General features: G+C 51.1%; 1 protein-coding gene across 2 annotated transcripts in view; it reads left to right on the top strand.

The window, feature by feature from the left end:
• The window catches only part of PNPLA7 (patatin like phospholipase domain containing 7), a 107,664-nt gene that overhangs the window by 7,112 nt on the left and 84,469 nt on the right, over nucleotides 1–16,083 (top strand). For both annotated transcript variants that reach the window (XM_029054302.1, XM_029054303.1), the window contains exons 3-11: nucleotides 463–537; nucleotides 1,370–1,457; nucleotides 2,131–2,213; nucleotides 3,863–3,954; nucleotides 5,586–5,726; nucleotides 6,180–6,339; nucleotides 7,106–7,186; nucleotides 13,714–13,842; nucleotides 15,383–15,463. In XM_029054302.1, the coding sequence (XP_028910135.1) occupies nucleotides 463–537; nucleotides 1,370–1,457; nucleotides 2,131–2,213; nucleotides 3,863–3,954; nucleotides 5,586–5,726; nucleotides 6,180–6,339; nucleotides 7,106–7,186; nucleotides 13,714–13,842; nucleotides 15,383–15,463 (930 nt within the window). The remainder of the gene's footprint in view (nucleotides 1–462; nucleotides 538–1,369; nucleotides 1,458–2,130; nucleotides 2,214–3,862; nucleotides 3,955–5,585; nucleotides 5,727–6,179; nucleotides 6,340–7,105; nucleotides 7,187–13,713; nucleotides 13,843–15,382; nucleotides 15,464–16,083) is intronic.

The following is a 16,083-nucleotide window of genomic DNA, read 5'->3' on the forward strand; positions in this document are numbered from 1 at the left end:
ATAGAGTAAGCACTTAACAAGTTCCATAATTATTGTAATTACTATTCACTAGGTGAAAGTTTACAAAAAAAAAAAAACTGACAGGAAAGACTGCTTTTATGAGGGAAAGAAAAACAAAAATGTTCAAGTCCCGGAAGATTTGGAAGATAAAATTAGGCCATCGATCACAAATGTAGGAAACGGAATTATACAAAACTCTAAATTATTAACCGGATGACGCTCTGGGAGTCACGAACCTGGGTTTTTGTTTTTGTTTTCTCGGCTGCCCCTACGGTTTCTTCCAGGATCCTCACCCTTCCTGACGTCTGATTCCGCCCTCCACCAGGAGGAGGTCGAAACCCGGCCGGGACTTCTCCCGAAGCGTTTGGAGGGAGGGCGGGGGTGGGAGGGCGTGAGGAACTTGGGGACCGGCTATCTGGCCGTGGCCCCCGGTTGCCAACCTGGCCGCTTTCTCTCCCGCAGGGTGGAGATCCCCCGGGCACTGCCCTGCATTCACAGATGCTGCAGTTTGTGGAAGATCGAGTGCCGAACAGCATGGTAACGGGAGCCGGGGGAAGGCGGGGGCCGGCGGGGGGAACGCCCCTCACCAGATCTGAACTCTCCTGTCGGGCAGCTGGTCGTATTTATTGAGCGCTTACTGCGTGCAGAGCACTGTGCTAATAATACTGTACTAAACGCTGGGGTGGATCCGAGCAAATGGGGTTGGACACAGTCCCTGTCCCACGTGGCGCTCCCAACCTCAATCCCCATTTTCCAGATGAGGTCACTAAGGACCAGAGAAGTGAAATGACTTGTCCCAGGTCACACAGTAGACAGGTGGCAGAGGTGGAATTGGAATCCGGGACCTTCTGATTCCCAGGCCCGGGCTCTGCTTGGGAGAGTACGATATAATAATACAACAGACACTCTTCTCATTGATGTCTCCCTTCCTCCGTCCAGCTGCGGGGCTTGTAGAAGCCCGATGGGTCAATCAGTTGTAATAATACTAATAATGATATTTAAGTGCTTACTATGTGCCAAGAACTGTTCTAAGCGCTGGGATAGATGCAAGGTTATCACGTTGTCCCACTTGAGGCTCACAGTCTTCATCCCCATTTTCCAGATGAGTTAGCTGAGGCACAGAGAACTGAAGCGACTTGTCCAAGGTCACACAGCCGACCAGCGGCGGAGTGGAGATTAGAACCCGTGGCTTTCTGAGTCCCAGGCCCGGGCTCTTTCCCCTAAGCCACGTTGAGCGTGAGCTGCAGGCCGAGCGCTGTACTAAACGCTAGCGGGGGCGGCTGGGAGGGGCGGGCGGAGACCTCGGCGAGTTACCCAAGGCTGGTCGTTGGGGTTGATCGGTGTCTGTGGCGCTTTCTTCTCCACCCAGCTGACGGGCATCTTGATCGGGGCCTTGGTCGCCTTCGTCTTCCTTGGCACTGCCATCTTCTTCGGGTACCGGAGAGTGAAGCAGTCCCGTAAGTATCTCGCTCTAGACGGGAATATCCGGGGATCAGAGGGGATGGGAAACAGCGTGGCTTATTGTTATTAATAATGATAATAATAATGATGATGTTAAGCACTTACTATGTACCTAGTACTGTTTTAAGCGCCGGGATAGATACAAGTTAATCAGATTGGACACAGTCCCCATCCCAGTCTTTATCCCTGTTTTACAGATGAAGTCACCGAGGCCCAGAGAACTGAAGCGATTTGCCCAAGGTCACACAGCAGGAGAAGCAGCCTTGTTTAGTCACGGGCTTGGGAGTCAGAGGTTGTGGGTTCTAATCCGGGCTCTGCCACTTAGCTGTGTGACTTTGGGCAAGTCACTTCTCTGTGCCTAAGGTCCCTCATCTGGAAAATGTGGGTGAAGACTTTGAGCCCCACGTGGGACAACCTGATTACCTGGTATCTACCCCAGTGCTTAGAACCATGCTTGGCACATAGTAAGCGCTTAAATAATATTATTATGTGGCAGAGCTGGGATTAGAACTCGGGTCCTTCTGACTCTCAGGCCCATGCTCTAGCCACTAGGCCAGGCTGCTTTGGGAGTCCGAAAGACCTGTTCCCTTCTGACTAAATAGGGAATAAGTCCGCCCTCCGTAAGCGCTCAGTAGATACGATCGATTGATTTGGTTCTCTGTGTTTCAGGACAACTGCAGTCAGCAACTCCTCAGTACAGGTTTCGCAAAAGAGACAAGATGATGTTCTATGGCCGGAAGATCATGAGGAAGGTAAAGTCCGCTCGGTAGATGAGACGGCGGGTGGGCGATTTGCAAGGCTGCGAGGTGACCCCCCTCCCCAGGTGGTAACTCGTTTCCGTCCATGGTGTCAGGAGAGAGGCCATCTGGTTACCCGGACTCCTCCTCCAGCCCAGCAGGAAGGGCAGGGAATGTCGTCTTATCCGGATTCCTCCTCGGCCCAGCAGGAAGAGCAGGGAATGTCGTCTTATCCGGATTCTTCCTCGGCCCAGCAGGAAGGGCAGGGACTGACTGTTTATTGTTCTGTGGTCCTCTCACCGCTTAGTACACTGCTGTGCACACTGTAAGCGCTCAATAAGTGCGCTGATAACCGCTTCAGGAGGTTCTTAGCATTCTCAGCTGCCACAAGATGGCATCACGGCCTCTGCTTTGGTCCCGAGATCGGTTCCCTTTTGTGACCACTAAAGGTTTTCTGGAAAAGCTCCTTCTGGCTAGGAAGTGTGGCCAGAAGGTCATGAGTTCTAATCCCGGCTCCGCCACTCGTCTGCTGTGTGACCTTGAGCAAGTCACTTCGCTTCTCTGGGCCTCAGTGACCTCATCTGGAAAATGGGGATCAATAATAATGACGGTCTTTAAGCGATTACAAAGTGCCAAGCACTGTTCTAAGCCCTGGGGGAGATACAGGACACTGAAGTTGTCCCCCGTGGGACTCCCAAGTCTTCATCCCCATTACAGGTGAGGGAACTGAGGCCCAGAGAAGTGAAGTGATTTGCCCAAAGTCACACAGCAGACAAGTGGCGGAGCTGGGATTAGAACTCACGACCTCTGACTCTCAAGTCCTGGCTCTTTCCACTAAGCCACACTGCTTCTCTTTAAGCAGTGTTTGAGCTAAAGTTTGGTTAAGTTTGGTTTTAATTAGTTTAATTTGAGATCAAGTGTGATTAGACGTGTGAGCCCCAAGAGGGACAGGGACTGTGTCCAACCCGATTTGCTTGGATCCACCCCAAGTTTAGTACAGTGCCTGGTACATAGTAAGCGCTTAAATACCGCAGTCGAGTCATCTGTGACCCATAGCGACGCCACGGGCACGTCTCCCAGTAAGCCCCACCTCCACCTGCCGTCGCTCCAGGAGTGGATCCCATAGAGTTTTCTTGGTCAAAATCTGGAAGCCGTTGACCGTCGCCTCTTCCGTGTGGGAAACTTGAGTCTCCGCCCTCGACTCTCTCCCGGGCCTCTGACGCCCAGCACGGATGAGTTGTGGCCGATGGCCTGCCATCCGCGAGCCACTGGGCAAGCTCGGAATGGAACAGACAGGCCTCTGCTTCTCTCTCCCTCCCATCGTCGAGACTGGTAGAGGACTGGAAACTCTCTAGGTGCACCCCGAGAGGGGAAACAAATGCCATAATTATTATTAAATACCCTCGATTGCCTGGTCCTTGTGGGCAGAGGATGTTTGTTTATTGTTATAGTGTACTCTCCCAAGCGTTGAGTACAGTGCTCTGCACACAGTAATCGCTCAATAGATACGACTGAGTGAATGAAGGGTAAATACCAACTGGTGGGAGACTGAGGTTTCTGGGGTATTTTCCAAGCAGCTGCCTGGTTGTGTCCGGCTTTGGACCGGGTTGGTGGTTTTCTCCCTGTGGGAGGGGATTCGGTTGAGTGACGTTCTCTCCCCGCAGGTGTCCACATTGCCCAACACCCTTGTCGGGAACACAGGTCTGCCCCGGCAGAGGATGAGGAAGAGGACGAAGGTCCTGTCTCTGGCCAAGAGGTAGGGTGCCCGGCGAAATGGGATCAGCCTGGCTCGTCCGGGAATTTTCCGGAGCGGATCGAGGGGCTGCTTTGCGCGGACACTGTTGCTTTTCCCCTTACCAACGGCTTAGCTGTGCTGCTGCCCTGGTTGTGACTGGTTTCTTCCTCCCTCTCTCTAGCTCCCTCTCTCCCTCCCCTCCCTCCCTCAGATCTGAGGTCTTCATTCTGGGACATAATGTTCCTCTACCTGTACATGATGGTTGGTTTAGGGGAAAGAGAGGACATTTAAGGTTGTTCCTCCCTCCATCTCCTCTCTCTCCTCTCCTCCCCTCCCCTCCTTTCTCTCCCTCCCCCTCGCTCTCCTCTCTCTCACTCCCTCTTCTCTCTCTCCTCCCTCTGCCCTTTCTGTCTCTCCCCTTTCTCTTTCTCCTCTCCTTTCTCCAACCTTTTCCCACTCTCCTTTCTCTCCCCCTTCTCTCTCTCCCCTCTCCTCCCTTACCCTTTCTCCTTCCTCTCTTCCATCTCCCCTTTTTCTCTCTCTCTGTCCTTTTTTCTCTCTCTGTCCTTTTTTCTCTCTCTGTCCTTTTTTCTCTCTCTGTCCTTTTTTCTCTCTCTTCTGTCCTTTTTTCTCTCTCTGTCCTTTTTTCTCTCTCTGTCCTTTTTTCTCTCTCTGTCCTTTCTCTCTCTCTCTCTCTCTCTCTCTCTCTCTCTCTCTCTGCCCCTTTTTTTCCTCTCTCTCTGCCCTTTTTCTCTCTCTCTCTGCCCTTTCTCTCTTTCCTCTCTTCTCTCTCCTTTCTTTCTCCCCTCTCTTCTCTCCTCTCCCCTCCTCTCCCTCTCCTCTCTCTCCCTACACTCTCTCCCACCTTCCCTATCCTCTTTCCCTCTCCTCTCTCTGCCTACATTCTCTCTCTCTTTCTCTCTCCTCTCCTCTTTCCCTCTCCCCACTCCCCCTCCTCTCCTTTCTCTCCTCCTCTATTTCCCTCTCCATCTCTCTCTCCCCTCTTTCTTTCCTCTCCTTTTTTTTTCCTCTCCCCTCCCATTTCCTCTCTCCCTGTCTCTCTCTCTGCAGCTTTTACCTATTTTTATAATAGGACGGTGCCTGTAATGTGTCTTGCAAATAATAGCTAAGCCTTGCCCTCCTGCACAACCAGCTATTTATCAAGCTGGGCAGCGCTCCCCTCCTCCTCTCATGTTCATAGAAACAGGGGAAGACCAAGGTAGAGGGTGTGGATATTTCTTAAAAAAACCCAAAAAAACTCCAGATCTCTGGTCCTTTGGGGTTTGAATGCCTCATTTCCCTTCCCTGTTTTCCCTCCCCTCTGTCGTGTATGCAGTTGGGTCAGTCAGTCAATCTACGGTATATATTTAGTGCCTACTCTGGATAGAACACAGGCCTGGGAGTCATGGGTTCTAATCCTGGATCCGCCACTTGTCTGCAGGGTGACCTCAGGCGAGTCACTTCACTTTTCTGGGCCTCAAGTCCCTCCTCTGTACAATGGGGATTAAGACGGTGAGCCCTATGCGGGACAGGGACTCCGTCCAACTTGGTTATCTCCTATCTTTCCCAGCGCATAGTACGGTGCCTGAGATCTAGTAAGCACTTAACAAATGCCATAATTATTATTATTATTCACCGGGGCATCCTTGCAGGATCCTGCGCTTTAAGAAAGAATATCCCACTCTGCAACCTAAGGAGCCCCCTCCATCCCTGCTGGAAGCTGACCTCACGGAATTCGACGTGAAGAATTCCCACCTGCCCTCAGAAGTCTTGTACATGCTGAAAAATGTCCGGTAAGGGATGACCGGGAGGGTCAAATATGAAGGGATGACAGATATTAGGCGGTCAGTCGTATTTATTGAGCACTTGCTATGTGCAGAGCACTGTTGTAAGCGCTTTGGAGAGTACAGTGTAACTATGTAGTAAAAATCATTATGATATGGCACAGTAAAAGCAGCAAGGCGTATTGGCTAGAGCACAAGCCTGGGAGTCAGAAGTCATGGGTTCTAATCCCAGCTCTGCCACCTGTCTGGGTGACCTTGGGCGAGTCCCTTTGCTTCTCTGTTCCTCAGTTCCCTCATCTGAAAAATGGGGATTGAGACCGTGAGCCCCACATGTATCCCACCGATTTGCTCATATCCACCCCAGCCTGGCACATAGTAAGCGCTTAACGAACACCGGAATTATTACTATTTAGTCGCCCAGGAAAGACTACTGACGGATGGCTCCCTCCCTCCTTTCCTCAGGGTCCTGGGTCACTTCGAGAAGCCCCTGTTCCTGGAGCTCTGCAAACACATGGTCTTCGTGGAACTGCAGGAAGGGGAGTACATCTTCCGGCCTGGACAACTGGACAACAGCATTTACGTGGTGCAGGACGGGAAGCTGGAAGTTTGCATCCAGGGAGGCGTAAGGAAACAAGGCGGGCCGGGGTTTTGTTAGATTTTCCCGGGATGGGAAGATCGCACCTTGCTGATGAACGCGGAGATGACGATCGGCCGAGGCGTCAGCAACGCCGTTTTGGGACCCCCGGCTCCCGGCAGTCCCGCCTGAGAGACGGTCCCCCCGGCCTGCTCCTGGGCCCCTCGGGCTCGTCTGATAATAATGATGATACTCATTAACCACTTACCATGTTGCGAGCCCTGGTCTAAGCACTGGGCTAGATACAAAATTAGTCAGGTTGGACACAGTCCCTGTCCCACACAGGTCTGTCAGGCTCAATCCCCATTTTACAGATGCAGTCACTGAGGCCCAAATAATGTCTTGACCAAGGTCACACAGCAAAGTGATGGAGTAGAGATTAGAATAATTATAATAATTGCAACATTTGTTAAGCTGGGTGCCAGGCACTGTATTAAGCACTGGGGTGGATCCAAGCAAATGGGGTTGGACACGGTCCCTGTCCCACGTCGCAGTCTCAGTCCCCATTTTCCAGGTGAGGTCACTGAGGCCCAGAGAAGTGAAGGGACTTGCCCACAGCAGACAAGTAGAGGAGTTGAGATGAGAACCCATGATCTTCTGACTCCCAGGCCCGGGCTCTAGCCACTAGGCCATGCTGAGGGGGTGTGCGGTCCTCGAGGCCCTCCAGGAAGCCCGCCCCAAATCCGAAGTCCGGTTTCAGTCAGGGAGGTTGTCCCGAGGGAGAGGTCGTCTCATCGGACTTTCCCGTTGGCAGGACGGCACCGAGATGGTGGTGAAGGAGGTCCTAGCAGGAGACAGTGTCCACAGCCTCCTCAGCATCCTGGATGTCATCACGGTAAGTGTGTCTCGCCAAGCGCCCCCTCCCTCAGCCCACCCACACCAGTCGGGGGGTAGCTAAAAATAATAGTAATTATAATCATGATGGTATTTGTTAAGCACCTACTAGGTGCCAGGCACTGTTCTAAGGAATCAAGGTAATCAGATAGGACACAGTCCCTGCCTCACACGGGGCTCACGAGCTTAATATTCTCCTGGCTTCTCTCCCCCAGCCCCAGTGAGTCGATCGTATTTATTGAGCGCTCACTGTGTGCAGGGCACTGTTCTAAGCTCTTTGGAGAGGACACTATTATGACTAACACATTCCCTGCCCACAACAAGCTGACAGTCTAGAGGGGGAGATGGCCATTAGTAGAAAGAAATAACAGATCTATGCATCTGTGCTGTGGGGAGGGGAGGGAGGATGATTGAAGGAGCGAGCAGGGCGACGCAGAAGGGAGCGGGAGAAGAGGAAAGGAGGGCTTAGTCGGGAAGGGTTTTTGGAGGAGAGGAGCCTTCAATAAGGCTTTAAAAAGGGGAATAGTCATTGCCTGTCAGATAGGAGAGAGGACGTTCCAGGCCAGAGGCGGGATTTTGGCGAGAGGTCGGCTGTGAGATAGACGAGCTGGAGGCCCAGGGAGAAGGTTGGCATTTGAGGAGCGAAGTGTGCGGGCTGAGTTGGAGGAGGAGAGCAGCGAGGTGAGGTAGGAGAGAGTGAGTGATTGCTTTAAAGCCGATGGTGAGGAGTTTCTGTTTGATGCTGAGTTAGTTGGGCAACCACTGGAGGGTCTTGAGGACTGGGGAGCCCCAGGGGCTCTGGAAGCTGTGTGGGCACCTTTTTTGTAGCATGTAAGCGCTTCCCAAGTGCTGGTCACTGCACTAAACCTTGGGGCAGGTAACAAGATAATCAGGTTGAACACAGTCCCTGTCCCACAAGGGACTCGGAGTCTTAATCCCCATTTTATAGATGAGGTAGCTGAGGCACAGGGAGATGAAGTGATGCTCCCTAGGTCTCCCAGCCAACAGGTGGCAAAGCTGGGATTAAAACCCAGGTCCTTCCTACTGCCAGGGCCGGACTGTAGCCACTAGGCCACGTTGCTTTAGGAGGGTCTGCCCCTTCCTCCTCGTATGCATTTGATGGAGGTGTTTACATCGGGTCACAGATGGTGTCATCCATGGATCATTGTTTAGACGTTCCCACAATTTACAGGTTTGCTCTCATATTCAGTGCTTAGAACAGTGCTTGGCACATAATAAGCACTTAAATACCATGATTATTATTATTATCATTATTATGATCATTGTATTTAAGCACTTACTCTGTGTCAAACACTCTTCCAAGCACTGGGGCAGGTTAAGTAAACTGGACCCAATCCCTGTCTCACAGGGGCTCACAGTCTAACCTGTTTGCCTGGGTTTACTTTCTTTGATCTAAGCGCTTAGAACAGTGCTCTGCACATAGTAAGCGCTCAATAAATTCGATTGACTGAACGAATCTTAAAATCAGCATCGCTTGCTACTTTTTCTGATTAGAACTCGTCCGACTTCAAGTCACCTTGACTTAAACGTTCCTAGCCCCGCAAACTCCAGATCGCATACAAGCCGGGCCTCGGCTTAGATGTATCTTGGACCATCAAAAGCAGAGAGCTTTTTGACGCTTCGGTTCCGAAAGCGCAGCCTTTTTCTCGACAAGGGGAGGAAGAGGCCCGCTATTTATTTCGTGCCCTTTTCCGAGGACCTGAAACTGTCACAGGAACAATCTCATTCATCTCTCCAGCACCCTGCTGAGAGAGGAGGAAAGAAAAAGATTCTTTTTTTAGAGAAGGAGTGTGGTCTAGTGAAAAGAAGGCTTTGGAATCAGAGGACTTGGGTTCTTGTCCAGGCTCTGCCGCTTGCCTGCTGGGTGACCTGGGGCAGGTAACTTCACGTCTCTGGGCCTCAGTTCCCTCATCTGCAAAATGGGGATTCAACTGCTGTTTTCCTTCCTACTGAGATTAGGTGGACCATGTGAGATCTGATTATTTTGGTTTACGGGTAACTTCTCACCAGCTTTCTCACTGGCTGCTTCCAGGGCCTGTTTTCTCACTCCCTCCCAGTTGATTTTGGCTCCAAAGAACCTTTTCCATCCCCCTAAAATGAGAAACTGTGCTCTCGCCCTCCAAAAGGGCCTTAACTGTGGTATATGTTAAGTGCTTTCCATGTGCCAGGCACTGTACTAAGCACTGGGGTGGATAAAAGCAAATCGGGTTGGACACGGACCCTGTCCCACGTGGGGCTCCCAGCCTTAATCCCCATTTAACAGAAGAGGTAACTGAGGCCCAACGCAGGGCGACGCAGAAGGGAGTCGAAGAAGAGGGAAAGGGGGGCTTAGAAAAGGCCTCTCAGAGGAGAGAGATGTGCCTTCAATAAGGCTTTAAAGCAAGGGAGAGTCATAGCCTGTAATTAAAAACCTGTCTCCCAGCTGATAAAGTGGTAATTACAGTCTGAAGCCAGCTGCTGGCCTTTAAAGCTTCCCCATTGCACTCACTACAGAGGCAGAGTAATAATAATAATGGTATTTGTTAAGCGCTTACTATGTGGCAGGCACTGTACTAAGCGCTGGGGTGGATTCAAGCCAATTGAGTTGGACACAGTCCCTGTCTCACTTGGGGCATCCAATAGAGTAGCCTCTCTCAGGACCTCTCCCCAAGTTGGTTGCTTGGGAAATGATCTGTGCAGCTTGAGGCTTGGCCAAATGTGATGGAAAAGAACACTGAACTCACAAGGAGAGCCCAAAGTAGGTCAGTGCTGCCTCAGTTTCCCCCACCCCGTTCCCTCCAGCTACCAGGGAAGGGAGAAGCACGGGACTCAGAGGACTTGGCTTCTTAACCCGCCTCTGCCCCTTGCCCGCTGTGCGCCTTTGGGCAAGTCACTTCACTTCTCTGGGCCTCAGTTTCCTCCTCTGTAAAATGGGGATTCGATCCCTCTTCTCCCTCCCACTAGAATGGTGCTCCAGAGCTTAGAACGGCGCTCTTCACAGAGTAAGTGCTTAACAAATACCATAATTATTATTATTTTTACTTAGACGGTAAGGCCCACGTGGGACAGGGACCATATCTGACCTGATTATCCTGTAGCTAGTGCTTAATACCGTATACTTAACGAATACCGTAAAAAAAGATTATGTGTAAAAGGTGGGCTGAAATTATCTCTATTGTGTGCAACTGATCTTAATGTCATTATAACATCTCTCCTCACAAAACCCCATCTGTTAGGAAATAATGGATGGGACTTGTGTGGGTAGGGAATGTGCATGCTTTTTGTACTCTCCCAAATCTTAGTACAGGGATTTGCACACAGTAAGTGCTCAGTAAATACAGTTGAGGGGCAGGCAGTTTTGCGCATAAAGGAAGGACCTAAATGAACTTTGTACCTCAGTCTTTCCAGGTCCATTAACTCCCCTCCCAGGCTGTTGCGAGGACGTTTTGTCCCAGCAATAGAGCTTTCTCTAAGCGCTGTGGGAGGGGAGAAATTGATGGGGTAACATTTGAATTAAAAATAGACTCTCTGGTGATTAATTGATCATCTTGAAGGGTGGTTCCTCTCAATTTGCGAAGTAGGGTCAGGCTTGGTTGGGGAAGCTTTTTCCTGCTAAACCCCACTCCACACTCTATAACCAGGTTATGTTCCTTGAAAAGCGTGGTTGTATCGTGAGATGTCGGTTTGGGGGTTTTTTTATGGTATCTGTCAAGCTCTTACTCAATGTCAAGCACTGTTCTAAACGCTGGGGTGAATAAAAGTGAGTCAGATTGGACACAGTCCTCGTCCCACATGGGGCACCCAGTCCTAATTCCCATTTTACAATTGAGGGAACTGAGACCCACAGAGTCCAAGGTCACCCTGCAGACAAGTGGTAGAGTCAGGATCAAAACTCCTCCTGACTCCCAGACCTGGGCTCTTTCCAGAAGCAGCGTGGCTTAGTGGAAAGACCATGGGCTTGGGAGTCAGAAAGTCACAGGTTCTAATCCCGATTTGTCTGCTACGTGACCTTGGGCAAGCCACTTAGCTTCTCTGTCCCTCAGTTACCTCATCTGTAAAATGGGGATTAAGACTGTGAGCTCCACATGGGAAAACCTGATTACTCTTTATCTACCCCAGTGCTTAGAAAAGTGCTTGGCACATCGAAAGTGCTTAACAAATGCCACTAGGCCGTGCTGCTTCTCAGTGATTTTTTACTGATTTCTTAATCTCTGCTCAGGCGGGAAGCAGTCGCTTTTCCCATAACCTCAGCCCCTCCATTAAGGGCTGTGAGGGAGATCTAACATCTAACAATGCTGGTTGTGTCTCCTGGGTGATTGTAACCCAGTGTACGCACATACGCTTGTAAACGAAATGTGTGTGTGTAGGTGTGAAGCATCATGTTGGAAAGCAGTGAGAGGCTGCTTTCTATTGCCAGCAAGATTCTAGCTAGAATCCTTTTTATTTATTTTCTTTATGGCATTTGGCAAGCGCTTACTATGTGCCAGGCACTGTTCTAAGCGCTGGGGTAGAGACAAGGTAATCGGGTCGGACACAGTCCGTGTCCCACATGGGGCTCACAGTCTTCATCCCCATTTAATGGATGAGATCACTGAAGCCCCAAGCTCCTGGGTGGAGTGCCTGATCTGTAAAGAAAAGCAGCCTGGGTTCTCATCCCGGCTCCGCCACTTGTCCGCTGTGTGACCTTGGCCTTCTCTGGGCCTCCGTGACCTCATCTGTAAAATGGAGTTTAAGGCCGGGAGTCCCATGTGGGTTAGGGACTGTGTCCCATCTGATTTGCCTCTATCCTCCCCGGTGTTTAATACAGTCCCTGGCACAAAATCAGTGCTTAAAAATTGCATCATTATTACTGGTACTTCCTGGCATAGTAGATAGAGCCTGGGAGTCAGAAGGATCTGGGTTGTAATCCCGGCTCTGCCACTTGTCTGCTGTGTGACCTTGGGGCGAGTCGCGTCACTTCTCTGTGCCTCAGTTCATTCCTCTCTAAAATGGAGATCGAGACCGTGAGTCCCACGTGGGACAGGGACCGTGTCCAACCCGATTTGCCTGTATTCACTCCAGCCCTTAGTCCCGTGTTTGGTACAGATATCACAGTTGTTATTATTAGGCCAAGCCTGTGATTTATCCATCTGACAGGCCCTCGGGGGTGGGGAGGTTCCCCAAATTTGGCCAGGGGCGTCTGCCCTCTTTAGATGTGGTTGCAGTGGTTTTGTGGCTGTTGTTCTGGCACGTGGTTGGGGGAGATGGTTACCACGGAAACAGCTGCGTATGCAAAGGCACACTCGCACACACTCAGCACCTGCCTGGAACTCAGATCCGACCCTCCTCCCCACCCCCGGATGGATCCCCGCTTCCTCGACTCAGCGTCCTGCTTTCCGGGCCGGCTCCGCGCTCAGCCACAGGAGAGAGTTTTCCCCGCAAAGCTCCTCCATCCCAGGGGACCGAAAGGAAACGTGGGATTTGGGGAGCTGGAATTCCACTTGGTACTGAGGATTTCCAGCCCTAGTGAGCGCCGAAGGTGACAGATAACTGGGCAGTCAGAGGAGCAGTTCATTTTTTTTTAATGCTACTGCAAAGAGCCGACTAGGTGCCGGACACTGTCCTGAGCACTGGGGTGGCGATATAATCTAAATAGATTGGACGCAGTCCCCATCCCCCTTGAGGCTCCCGGGGACCTGTCCCTAGAACAGCTCCCCCGGACACCGGAATCAATCATTAGGTTGTATTTGAGCACTTGCTGGGTGCCGAGCACTCTACTAAGCGCTTGGGAGCGTACAATATAGCCGCGTTGGTAGACACATTCCCAGCCCATAAAGGGCTGACAGTCTAAGCTCGTGGTGGGCAGGGAATGCGTCTACCAACTCGGTTATATTGTAATTTCCCAAGCATTTAGTCCAGTGCTTTGCACACAGTAAGCGCTCAATAAATACGATTGATGGAATCGAGGAGAGGGAAGGAAAGCGAGGAGCTATGGATCGGAAAGGCGGGGCAGGAAGAAGTGGAAGAGGAGTCATTATTATTTATTGAATGCTTGGGAGAGGAGACTGTAGCAATAAAACACATTCCCTGCCCACAACAAGCTCACAGTCTGCAGAGGGAAACAGACATTAATATAAAGAAATGAAATTACAGATATAGGCAACTGTGGGGTTGTGGCAGGGGGGATTGAATAAAGGGAGCAAATGAAGGGGAAGCAGAAAGGAGTGGGAGAAAAGGAAAGGAGGGCTTAGGGAAGGCCTCTTGGAGGAGACGGGCCTTCAATAAGGCTATAAAGGGAGGGGGAGAGTAATCATCTGTTGGATTTGAGGAGGGAGGGCGTTCCAGGCCGGAGGCGCGATGTGGGCGAGAGGTCGTGGTGAGATAGACGAGATGGAGGCACAGTGAGAAGTTTTGCATTAGGGGAGCGAAGTGTGCGGTCTGGGTTGTAGTGGGAGAGTAGCGAGGTGAGGTAGGAGGGGGCGAGGCGATTGAGTGGTTTGAGGAGAAGCGGGGAGAGTCAACTAACAGTGGTTTATCTGTGGGCCACAGGGTCACCCGGCTCCGTACAAAACGGTCTCGGCCCGAGCGGCGATTCCATCCACCATCCTCAAGCTTCCTGCTGTTGCTTTCCAAGGCATCTTTGAGAAATACCCAGAGACCCTCGTGCGGGTGGTGCAGGTAAGTCGTGTGTTTGTCCGTGTGTATTTATTTTCCTTTCTCCTTCCCTGCTCACCAGCAGCTCCTCTATATCCTCTCCCCCCACTTCCTTCCACGTCGTCCTTGGAACTGCCCCCTTTATTCACCCCTTCTTTGGCCCTACATTACTTAGGTCCCTGTCCATCATTTCTTCATTTCTATTAAGAGGTTTTTCCCTGGGGGTCTGGTCCCTGGAAGGACAATAATAATTGTGGTGTGTTAAGCGCTTACTATGTGCCAGGCACTGTATAAAACCCCGGGGTGGACACAAGCAAAGCAGGTCAGACACAGACCCTGTCCCACACATGGCTCGCAGTCTCAATCCCCATTTTGCAGATGAAGTAACTGAGGGCCAGAGAAGTGAAGTGACCTACCCAAAACCACACAGCAGACAGGTGGCGGAGGCAGGATTCCAACCCATGACCTCTGACTCCCAAGCCCGTGCGCTTGCCATGAGAGAAGCAGCATGGTTTAGTGGAAAAACCACAGACTTGGGAGTCAGAGGTCGTGGGATCTACTCCCGGCTCCACCACTTGTCAGCTATGTGACTTTGGGCAAGTCATTTCACTTCTCTGTGCCTCAGCTACCTCATCTGGAAAATGGGGATGAAGACTGTGAGCCTCATGTGGGACAACCTGATTACCTTGTATTTTAGGAAAGGCCTCACTTTCAGGCCATCAAGGTGGATGGACAACCTCTAAAGGAGCTTCTCTATGGCCAGCATACTCATTCATTCATTCAATTGTATCTATTGAGCGCTTACTATGTGCAGAGCACTGTACTGAGTGCGTGGAAAGTACAATTCAGCAACAGATAGAGACAATCCCTACGCAATAACGGGCTCACAGTGTAGAAGGGGGGAGACAGCCATCAATACAAGTAAACAGGCATCAATAGCATCGATGTAATTCAGTAGAATTATAGATATGTACACATCATTAATAAATAGAATAATAAATGTATACATATATACACAAGTGCTGTGGAGCAGGGAGGGGGAGCAGAGGAAAAGGGGGGTTTAATCTGGGAAGGCCTCCTGGAGGAGGTGAGCTTTCAGTAGGGCGTTGAAGGGGGGAAGTGTGCTGTTCACCTTAGCTCTATCTCACCTACCTCACCAAAGACCCCTCGCCCAAGCCTTCACCCTGACCTGAAACTCCCCCCGCCTTCGTATTCGCTGTCCTCACTTTCAAAGCCTTACTCAAGTCTCACCTCCTCCAAGAGGCCTTCCCCGACCGAACCCTCATTTCCACTCCTCCCTCTCCCTTCTGCATCGCCTACACATTGGACCAGCACTCTTTAAGCACTCGATGTCATCCCCCTTCGGCCCCACAGCACTTTTGTCCGGATCCCTAATTTATTTTAACATCGATCTCCTCCTCTAGACCGTACGGGCAGGGAACGTGTCTCCCGCCTCCATTGCGTCGGACTCGCCCAAGCGTCGAGGCCAGGGCTCTGCCCACGGTAAGCGCTCAGTAAATACTTCGGATTGATCGACTGACGGTTGTTTCTGTCTGCCCGGCAGATCATCATGGTGAGACTGCAGCGGGTGACCTTCCTGGCTCTCTACAATTACCTGGGACTGACCACGGAGCTCTTCAGCTCTGTAAGTGCAGAGACGACATCCCCTCCTTCCCCCATGACGCCCCTCAGACCCCCTGGGATTTTACTGGGAACGGGGGTCCGGGCTGGGGACCGCCCTAATGCCAAGAACTTCCGGATATCGTGGCGTGAGAGTTGGATTCGCCCAATCCGAGTGTTCAAGAAATGCCTTTTAGGTCGGGGTCGCTTGCTGTGTGCAGAGCCCTGGACTAAATGCTTAAGAGTCCAATATGACAGAGTTGATAGGCACTATCCCTGCCCACAGTGAGCTTAAAGTCTAGAGGGGGAGAGGCATTAATACAAATCAGTGAATTACGGATCTATAAATTGTGGAGATATAAGTAAATAACTCTGGAGATATAAATTGCTTGGTGGATAGAGCCCAGGCCTGGGCATCAGAAGGACCTGAGCTGTAAACCTGGCCCCGCCACTTGTCTGCTGGGGGACCCTGGGCAAGTCAATTCACTTCTCTGGGCCTCCCTTCTCTCATCTGTAAAATGGGGATTGAGACAGCAAGCCCCACGTGGGACGGGGAATGGATCCGACCTGATTAACTTGTATCTACCCCAGTGCATAGAACAGGGCCTGGCACAGAGTAAGTGCTTAACGAGTACCATAACTATT

Source organism: Ornithorhynchus anatinus, chromosome X4 (assembly GCF_004115215.2).
Source record: "Ornithorhynchus anatinus isolate Pmale09 chromosome X4, mOrnAna1.pri.v4, whole genome shotgun sequence".
NCBI classification, from domain to species: domain Eukaryota; kingdom Metazoa; phylum Chordata; class Mammalia; order Monotremata; family Ornithorhynchidae; genus Ornithorhynchus; species Ornithorhynchus anatinus.